Source organism: Mesoplodon bidens (assembly GCF_964165515.1).
Source record: "Mesoplodon bidens genome assembly, chromosome: 2".
In the NCBI taxonomy this organism is placed as follows: Eukaryota; Metazoa; Chordata; class Mammalia; order Artiodactyla; family Ziphiidae; genus Mesoplodon; species Mesoplodon bidens.
In genome coordinates, this window is record NC_138177.1 from 165,858,031 (window position 1) to 165,867,394 (window position 9,364).

The following is a 9,364-nucleotide window of genomic DNA, read 5'->3' on the forward strand; positions in this document are numbered from 1 at the left end:
GGGCCCAGCCGCTCCGCGGCATATGGGATCCTCCCAGACCGGGGCACGAACCCGTATCCCCTGCATCGGCAGGCGGACTCTCAACCACTGCGCCACCAGGGAGGCCCCCAAATCAAACTTTAAAAAAAAATTTATTGAGCTCCTTCTCTGGAGCAGATGAGGAAACTGGCTTAGAGAGGTTTAGTGACTTGCCCAAGGTCACACAGGACCTAAGAAAGGTAAGAGGCTGGCAGGAAAGACTTCCACCAGCTGCCCAGGAAGCTCCTGCCAGAAGACCAACACCCCAGTTCCAGCTTCCCTCCAACCTCCAGCCCCGTGAAGGCCCTGGGTCTGCTCAAGTGTAGTGGAAAGAGCATGCGCCCACAGATTCTATAGCGCAGATTCAGCACCAGGGCCCCGTCTCACCTACTGTGTGACCTTGAGAGAGTCAGGCCCCTTCTCTGAGCAGGTTTCCTCACCCCTAAACCAAAACATTAACGCTGGCCAGGCAGTGATGTACTCAAGAGAGTACATTTAAAAAGTGTTATGCTTCCCTGGTGGCGCAGTGGTTAAGAATCCGCCTGCCAGTGCAGGGGACATGGGTTCGAGCCCTGGTCCGGAAAGATCCCACACATCGCGGGGCAATTAAGCCTGTGCGCCACAACTACTGAGCCTGCGCTCTAGACCCCGCGAGCCACAACTACTGAAGCCACTGCAATGAGAAGACCGCGCACCGCAACGAAGACCTACGCAGCCAAAAATAAATAAATTAAAATTTTTTAAAGACGCTATTTCCAAATAAAGTCACATTAAAAAAAAAAAAAGTATCTACCACAGTATACAAGTTTGTTACCTTTTCTCAACTCTGGAAGATTGCCAGAGAGCAGGAGGGGCACTGTGTGGAGTTGAAAAAGTGGCACAATCTCTCTGGGCTTCTGAAAATAGCGTATGACCAGCACCAGGCCGGGTGATTTCGAAATTCCTTCCAGCGGGGGTGGGGGGGATCTTAGTGGTCCGACTCCACTACAAACTCCACAGGTCACTTCCCTCACGTCTGCCCCTGGAGGGCGCAGTCCCTTTAAATTCAGGCCCTGCCTTCTGCCCGGGCCAATCACGGAGAACAGAAGTTCTTTAAGGACCAAAGGAGGGAATTCTGCCGGAGAAGGTGGGCGGGGCAGGGGCGTGCCTTCCAGCCAATCGGAATCTTCCTGGTGACCAGTGACTCACGTGCAAAGCTCTGCTGACCAATGGTAGGAGCGTCGAGAGGCGGGGCGGTTCCCGCTGTGTGACAGCAGCCGGGACCAATGGGCGTGTCGCCCGCGGCCTATAAGAGTCGGCTGGGCCCCCAGGCCACAAGCTTTAGGGTCAGTTTTGGTCTTTGCCGTCGGAGGTGTGCCCTGGGTTTGCCTCGCTGTCGCTGCCGTCCGGCCCCGCGCCCTCCGCGTTGGCCTCGGCCCAGCCGCTCTCCCTGCCCTCTTCCCCTTAACCGCCCCCCGGTTTCTGCCGTCGGGGCCCCGGGGCCGGGCTAATGATGCCTTCGGAAAGCGGAGCGGAGAGCCCGGACCGAGCGACTGCACAGGTGGAGACCGCTGCGGCCTCGGTGGTGGCTACGGCCGCCCCGGCAGGCAGCGGCCCCGACCCGGAGGCCGCATCGGCCTCCCTCGGACGGCACCTGAGTGGGCTGAGTTGGCCGCAGGTGAAGCGGCTGGATGCGCTCCTGAGCGAACCGATTCCCATTCATGGGCGCGGCAACTTCCCCACGCTGAGCGTGCAGCCCCGGCAGATCGTGCAGGTGAGAGGCGCTGGGAGGGGATATGGGGCTGAGGCTCTCGTGGCTGGGAGGCTCCCGGAGTCTGTTCGATTTGCTGGAAAGCTAAGAAAACAAGGCTCAGAGAAGGACAGGGGCCGTAACAAAATCGCACGACATTGATGGTAGTCCATACCCTCCTCCCCCTGCACCTCATACTCTCTCCCCACTTGACTTTCCCGTCCCCCGCCCCTTAAGGAGCCCCAATTCCGCTCGGACCATTCACCTAGGCCCTGGCTGGGAGAGGGGCGGGAAATGGGGAGGGACCTGGCCGTGGAGGAAGAACAACCCCGACAACAGATGCCAGGCAGCGCTGGGTGGGTAGATGTACATGCTTGAGTCCAAAATAGTTCTTTTCGTCTCTAAATCGTCATCCCCGGGTCTCACCCTCTACCTCTTCCCTCTCTCAAGGTTCTAGGAGCAGACTGTGTCCTGTGGTCCCACAGCGCATGGCTCAAGAGCCCCCTCGCTAGGTGGGAAAGCTGAGAAATTTCAGCAAGGACTCCCTCCCTCTCAAGTAGGGTTGTGGCAGAAGGAGATTAAGCCCCAGTCCAGACCTGATGCCTGCATGCTGGAGGGCAACATCAGGTGTCCAGTTTAGGTGTTTCTCTCCCTCCCCAAGATTGGAAATGAGGGCCGAATCTCTGGCCCCAAGCCCCACCTCTCTCCTGAGGAGCAGAAGAGAATTCTGGCAACTGTTCTCCTCTTTACAGACTCCCTCTTCCCTTTACCTGACTCTCAACAACCCTAAAATTGCTCTTTCACCTGTTAGCCCAGGCACTGTCATGCCCTGAAATACCAGAAGATGGTAATTATTGTATGCATTTTATAGCTGGGGAAGCTGAGGCCCCAAGACGGGCAGAGAGCTGCCTAAGATTACCTAGAGGGGAAAATCAAACCTAGAGAATCTTGGGTCTTCCCAGGAGCCGGTTACTGCAGGTTCAAGGTTTTCCCACCTCTTCCCCAGTTCCCAAGACTCAACTTCTAGGTGTTAGCAGATAGAAGGAACCAGAATATCTAGCCACAATTCCTGCATATTCCTGCCAGCAGATTGACTTTCTTTCTGGGGAAGTGAACCATGCAAGCCAGGTGAAGCAGGCCACCCCCCTGCTCCTTCTGCCTTAGCTTCCACAGAGGGGGAGTGGTGCTTGCTGGGGGATTACCTCGCCCTCTCTCCCAAGGAATGGGAGGGGGTGGGGACAGATTCCCCAGGGCTGACTCATCAGTGGTGCTCACTGAGGCATTTCTTGGCTGCCCCACTGTCATGGGGTAATTAGGAAACCAGTTGAGGCTTTTCTCCCCTTGACAGTCAGGTCAACCTTGGGGCCCCAAATGCTGTCTCTAGGACTATTGTCCCAGGCATGAACCCAGTGTGGCAATTCACCTCTGCACCATGCAGTGCCCTGGAGGGGAAGTCCCTGCCCCTATCAGTATGGTCCAAACTGCCTTTACTGGTGTCTGCTCTGTGCCAGGCCCTGTTCAGCACACTAGGGGCATAGATGTGACTGGGACCCAGCCTCCCTGCCTTCCAGCCAGGTGGGGGAGACTGCAGGTCAATAGGAGCTGACTCTACAATGTGATAATAGTACAATGTACTACTATCCTAGACTAGGGTCAGAAATATCACAAAACAGGGAGCTGCCGGCTGTGGTGGGGAGGGGGAAGTGGTGACTTCAGAGTTGGACTGGGAGGTTGGACATCTGGCTTCAGGGCCTGGACAGTTGTCAATTCCCTTTGCTGGGCCCAGTGTCCCTATTTGTTCAATGGGGATGGGTTGAACTGCTCTCCAACTCCCCTTCTGCTTCCAGAATCCAAAGGAAACAGGTGCCTTCACCTGGTGTGAAGAAAGTCCATCTCCTGGCAGGAATCTGCAGCTGGCAGCTTCACAAACTATTGGGATATGTGTATGTGTGTGTGTGTGTGTGTGTGTGTGTGTGTGGCAGGGGGGTGGAGGTACTGGTTTTGTGTGGGGGCGTGCTGGTTGTTGATTTTGGGCTTCTCACTAGTGCTGAGTTGTCCAATGGTTCAAGAATTGGAGCCTTTCTCCCTCTCTACCCCCACAAGGTTTTCCTACAGCAGTGATCTGGGCAGTTAGAGATGCTATTCTTGCTTGTCCCCTGGGCTAGAGGGACCACACTCCTGTAGGAGGCCCCCTGCTCATAGCTCTAGGAGGACTGGTTTTAATTAAGTTCAGCCACTTATTGGCTGTGTGACCCTAAACAAGTCCTTTGCCCTCTCTGGGTCCAGAGGATTGAATTAGACTCTGATCTCTCCAGCTGCACCTAGAGGGCCTGCATCAAGTGGCTCTGGATTCAAGTTTTGTAAGCCTGCTGGCTGACAGCACCTATGGTCTCCCTGCAGGTCTCAGCAGCAGCCTGGGAGCAGAGTGGTTTGGGGGAGGGCCTTGGCACAGAAGAAAGGAAGGTGCAGCCACTGCCCCCTCCATGGCTGGAAAGTCTGATTCAGGAGGCTCCAAGCTGCCCTGCAGTCCTTGGGTGTGGCGGTATCTATCTGGGGACTGCCTGCCAAGCTGGCTGTAGTCACACCTGGGAAAGAGACAACAGCTGCTGGCTGGCTGGCTGACACGGCCGGCCCTACGGCCTGACACAGGCGATTTAACAAGGGTACTCCTACCTACTCACCAGGCCAGCTGCCATGCCCTAGGGTGGGCATCAGCCCGGGGGCAGGAACTGGCACTGAGTAAGGCCCAGTCAGCTCTAATGGGACTTGGAGAGGGGGCTGGTCTACTTTGCAGGTCTGCCAGTGTCCTTAGGACAAAGTCTTTGGCCCAGTTCTCCCCTTGGCCTACATGGGCACAGCTGCCAGCTGCCAGAGTGTGGGTTAGAAGTCCCACAGGCTGGACTGCAACAACTGGCCCCTTACTTCCAGCCTCCCCCATCTGCCTGGCCAGTCTTCCCCAACCCCCACCCTCCTGCTCCCTAGCTACTCTGGCCCTGGGCTTCAGTGATTGGAGGGTTGCCCTCACTTTGAAATTTTGAAAGGGAGAGAGGATTAGAACCCTACTTTCTGGCCTCTGCTCCTTCCAAACCCTGGGTTGGTAATGTGGTAGAAAGAAGATAGACTTTGGAGTCAGCCATACCGGGATCACCTCTGGGTGATCTTGGGCAGGTAACTTCACTCCTCAGTTTCCCCATCTATAACTTGGAGATTTTAAAGATCTATTCCCCATAGATTCTGGTAAGAAGGTCCAATGCCTGGCACCCAATAGGTGCCGAGCCAATATTCCTCTTCTCCTGCCCCAGCTGCCTGGCCCCGCAGGTCCCTGATGGCCAGATGTTTCCCCCCACCATAGCCATGATAATACCTTCCCCTAGTCAGGGTCCTCCTCCTGGAAGCTTTCTGGAGGGAGTTGCCCGCCTCAGATTGCCCCACTGCAGCTTGCCTCCTCAGCACTTACGTGCATTCTTTGTAGTAATTCCCTGGGAGGCCAGTAGAGCAGCCTGGTCTGGAGCTGACTTGGCATCAAGGCGGGGTTGCAGAATCGCTCAGGGTAGGAATGCTGCCTGGTCACTTTCGGTGTGTGAAGTACTCTGGGCTGCTGAGAAAACTGAATGTCTGGGTCCAGGGATTTGGACCCATCCCCTCACCCAAGAGCAGAAAGAGTTTGGGTTTCAACTTCCAGCCCTGCCATTTCTGAATGGCTTCCTCTCTGAGCCTTAAGTGTTTTACCACTATAAGCCTCAGTTTCCTCATCTGTAAAATTAGTCTAATATTTGCCTCTCTGTGTCCTTGTAAAGATAAATGAATGTGTCATAGTCAAAAGAGCACGCATGGACTTGAGAATCCAGCTGTCCTGGGTTCTAGTCTCAGCCCGACTACTCTCTGACTTTGGACATGACCTCTCTGTGCCTCAGGTCCCCCATCTGTAAATTGGAGTAATAATACTCAAACAGGATTATTGTGAGCATTAATGTAGTAATGCATGTAAATGGCCAGTTACATTCCCAACACATTTGAGCAGTTTGCATCATGTCTGGCACAAAACGAAGTGTTTTACTTGAAGCTTTAGAGAGGTGGGATTGCATACTGGTTAAGACATGAACTCTGAGTTTAATTCCCAGCTCTGCATTCACCAGCTGTGTGACTTTGGGCAAGTTACTTGGCCCCTCTGTGCTTCCATTTCCCCATCTGTAGAGTGGGAGTAATAATACCCACCTCATAGAGTCACTGTAAGATTTACGTGAGTTTATATCCTAATGTATAAAGTGCTTAGATCAGGACCTGGCATTTAGTAAATTCTATGCACGTATGTGCTTTCATTATTGCTGAGTCATTCCTCCAAACGGGTCACTCTCTAGATTAGGAAATAGAGGCTTAGGCTTAGAGAATTAAATGATTTTCCAAAGGCACAACAGCTGATAAGTGGTCAACAGTGGTTGATGTCACTGTGATTATTACATGGAAGCCCACAGCGGGCCCCAGGGGCCCAGGTTGCTGATACCTGTCCCTCCTGCCATCCCCTCTGCAGGTTGTCCGCAGCAGCCTGGAGGAGCAGGGGCTGCGCGTGCACGGTGTGCGGCTGCACGGCTCGGCCGCCAGCCACGTGCTGCACCCCGAGAGTGGCCTTGGCTACAAGGACCTGGACCTGGTGTTCCGCGTGGACCTGCGCAGTGAGGCGTCTTTCCAGCTGACCAAAGAGGTGGTGCTGGCCTGCCTGCTGGACTTCCTGCCGGCCGGCGTGAGCCGGGCCAAGATCACACCCCTGACACTCAAGGAGGCTTATGTACAGAAGCTGGTGAAAGTGTGCACAGACACGGACCGCTGGAGCCTCATCTCGTTGTCCAACAAGAGCGGTAAGAACGTGGAGCTCAAGTTCGTGGATTCGGTCAGGCGCCAATTCGAGTTTAGCGTAGACTCCTTCCAGATCCTCCTGGACTCCCTGCTGCTCTTCAGCCAGTGCTCCTCCACGCCCATGTCCGAGGCCTTCCACCCCACAGTGACAGGCGAGAGCCTGTACGGGGACTTCGCCGAGGCCCTGGACCACCTGCGGCACCGCGTCATTGCCACACGCAGTCCCGAAGAGATCCGAGGGGGCGGCCTCCTCAAGTACTGCCACCTGCTGGTGCGGGGCTTACGGCCGCGGCCCAGCACCGACGTGAGCGCCCTGCAGCGCTACATGTGCTCCCGCTTCTTCATCGACTTCCCGGACCTGGCGGAGCAGCAGCGCATGCTGGAGCGCTACCTCGAGGCCCACTTCGGCGGGGCTGACTCGGTGCGCCGCTACGCCTGCCTGGTGACGCTGCACCGGGTGGTCAACGAGAGCACAGTGTGCCTCATGAGCCACGAGCGCCGCCAGACGCTGGCCCTCATCGCCACGCTGGCGCTCCAGGCGCTGGCCGAGCAGGGCCCGGCGGCCGCGGCCTGCCTGGCCCGGCGCTCCGCCGTCCCTGACGGGGTCGTGCCCGCCACTGTCGGTTACTACGTGACCCCCGTGCAGCCTCTGCTGTCCCGGGCCCATGCCTCCTATCCCACCTGGCTGCCTTGTAACTGACTCAGACCCTGGCCAGCAAGGACTAGGCCTCTGCAGATGGAGTGGGGCCTCCAGAAGTGCATGGAGAACATGACCAGAGACAGGCAGCCTGTGCCAGGTAGCCCAGCACTGCTGCAGGGTTGGGCCTTAAACTGAACAGACCAGACTCCTCCCCCGAGTGAAGCCCCTGTGGGCTGAAGGCCAAGCTTAGATTCTTGGTAAATGGACCTTTTGGTTATTTGCACTACACTTTTGGACCAGCATGATTGTGGGGTGCAGGGGAAATTCGTCTTGGGGGTCAATTGCCTTCAGGAGACAAAGAATGTTTGGGATGGTAGCTTCAATGCCTATCTCAGGTTGATTTCTGTGGCCTAGAAGGGGTCTTTTTTGGGTCGGGCCAGCCCGCAGTGAAACCAGCAGCCTCCGAGGGCCTGCAGCCCACACAGTGGCTAAAATATGGTATGTTATGGGAACTGTCACTTTGGGTCGGGCTGGGCCACTAACTAGGAGGAGGGAAACTGAAGCATGAGGCAGATACCTAGGTTTGGAAAGGGATAGGTTTAGCTCAGTCCCCTAACACCCCTACCCCAAGCTGTCGGTTGAGGTGTGCGGTGGACAGGAACTAAGCAGCCCGGGGTGGGACACAGCCCATGCCCCTGTCGGGGTACAGCTCCCTTCCCCCATGTGCTGAGGAGTCCTCCTGCCTGGGAGCTTGTTCTCCAGAGGGTGCTGGGTCCAAAGTAGCCACAGTCAAGTGCTCCCACCCCACTGGCCTGGTTACAGGGTCCTTACATGGGGGAGGAGAGCCACGCCCCACTTCCCTTCCCATCCCTCTGTATTTGCTACTATTTAGCACTCTTAACACCTGCCAATAAAGATTGTCTACACTGAACCTAGTACCATGCTTTCTCCTGGGAGAAGGACCTTCCACAGTCTGTGGGATCTGTGGCTGCTTCCCCCAGCCTGAGTCTGGCTTGTATTATGGGAGGGGACATTTGGAGGGCAGGGTCTGAGTCCTGGGCTGTAGCTGGGGAATGCTCCTCCTTCCCCCAACACCAGCCCAGCTTGGCAACTGTCCTAGGAGCCCCTGTCCACATAGGTGTGACTTGCCCCTGGACATCACCTCAGCAAGTCTCTTGCTAAAGAGCAAATATTTCAGTGTTTCCTACCTGGAGTCCTAATGACCCTGGACCTGGCCTCACACTCCAGTGCTCAGGGCTGCTTGACCCCAGCCCTGCTCACCCTTCCCTAACCCTTCCCAGGAAGCAGGTGGAGAACAAGCAGGGTGATTCTGGACTGGAGACCCACCCCCTAGTGGTGGCAGCTAGGACTAGGGGGCTTCTAGGGCCCTCAGAGCCAGAGCCGAGGCTTGGCCTCCTTGCTGGGAAAGGCTCCCTCAATCCTCCAGCTTCCTCTCTCACCCCCTACTGCTGATGGACATACTCTGGCTTGCTCTAAGCAGGTCCCCTAGAGGGGCAGGGACTCTCCTTTCCAAACGCATCTGGGGCCATGCCTGGCTGTCTGGGAGTGAGTGCCAGATGCCAGCCATAAGCTCTCAGGGAGGCTGATGCCTCAGGGCATCAGCTAGTCACAGGCCTGGACGCTGCCCACTGTTCACCCAGCCTCTTTGATCCAAGGATTGCAAAGTCCTTAACATATTCAGCCTCATTAGTGGCCTCTGAAGTGCTGGCTTTGATGGTTCCAGCCAGGGTGGAAAAAACAAGGCCGCAGAGGAGGCCCCTGGTCAGCTGGGTGAGTCCAGCCATCTCACCTGCTCACTGGGTCCCTGCTGGGCTCAGAATGGCTGGAAGGATGAGTGGAAAGGCTTTCTTTGCTTGGTGACTGAAAGCAGCCTCCCACCCCACGCTGGCCATGCCTACCCAAGTAGGGTCCTGGGATGGGGGGACTAAATTTGTCCCAACTCCTGCTTTGGGCATGAGGGGAATGCTCACAGTGTAAGCACACAGGCTTAGCTTGTTGGGGTGGGGAGTGGGGTTCACCTGGACATGCTCGTTTCAGAGGAGAGAGAGCCAGAAAGCCACGGCACACGCATGTGTGCACTGGATTCAGCCCACGTGTGCCAGCCA

General features: G+C 56.2%; 1 protein-coding gene across 1 annotated transcript; it reads left to right on the forward strand.

Moving 5' to 3' along the window:
* Positions 1–1,289: 1,289 nt before the first annotated feature.
* TENT5B (terminal nucleotidyltransferase 5B) lies at positions 1,290–8,155 on the forward strand. Its single transcript, XM_081224519.1, has 2 exons — positions 1,290–1,771; positions 6,276–8,155. The coding sequence occupies exons 1-2, from the start codon at positions 1,508–1,510 to the stop codon at positions 7,296–7,298; spliced, it is 1,287 nt and encodes a 428-aa protein (XP_081080645.1). The 5' UTR covers positions 1,290–1,507; the 3' UTR covers positions 7,299–8,155.
* Positions 8,156–9,364: the final 1,209 nt, after the last annotated feature.

What these genes read in the sequence shown, in the direction of transcription:
- TENT5B (XM_081224519.1), top strand. Translation starts at nt 1,508, where the DNA reads ATGATGCCTTCGGAAAGCGGAGCGGAGAGCCCGGACCGAGCGACTGCA. An exon ending in AGCCCCGGCAGATCGTGCAG is followed by an intron (nt 1,772 to 6,275) that starts GTGAGAGGCGCT and finishes TCCCCTCTGCAG; the next exon opens with GTTGTCCGCAGCAGCCTGGA.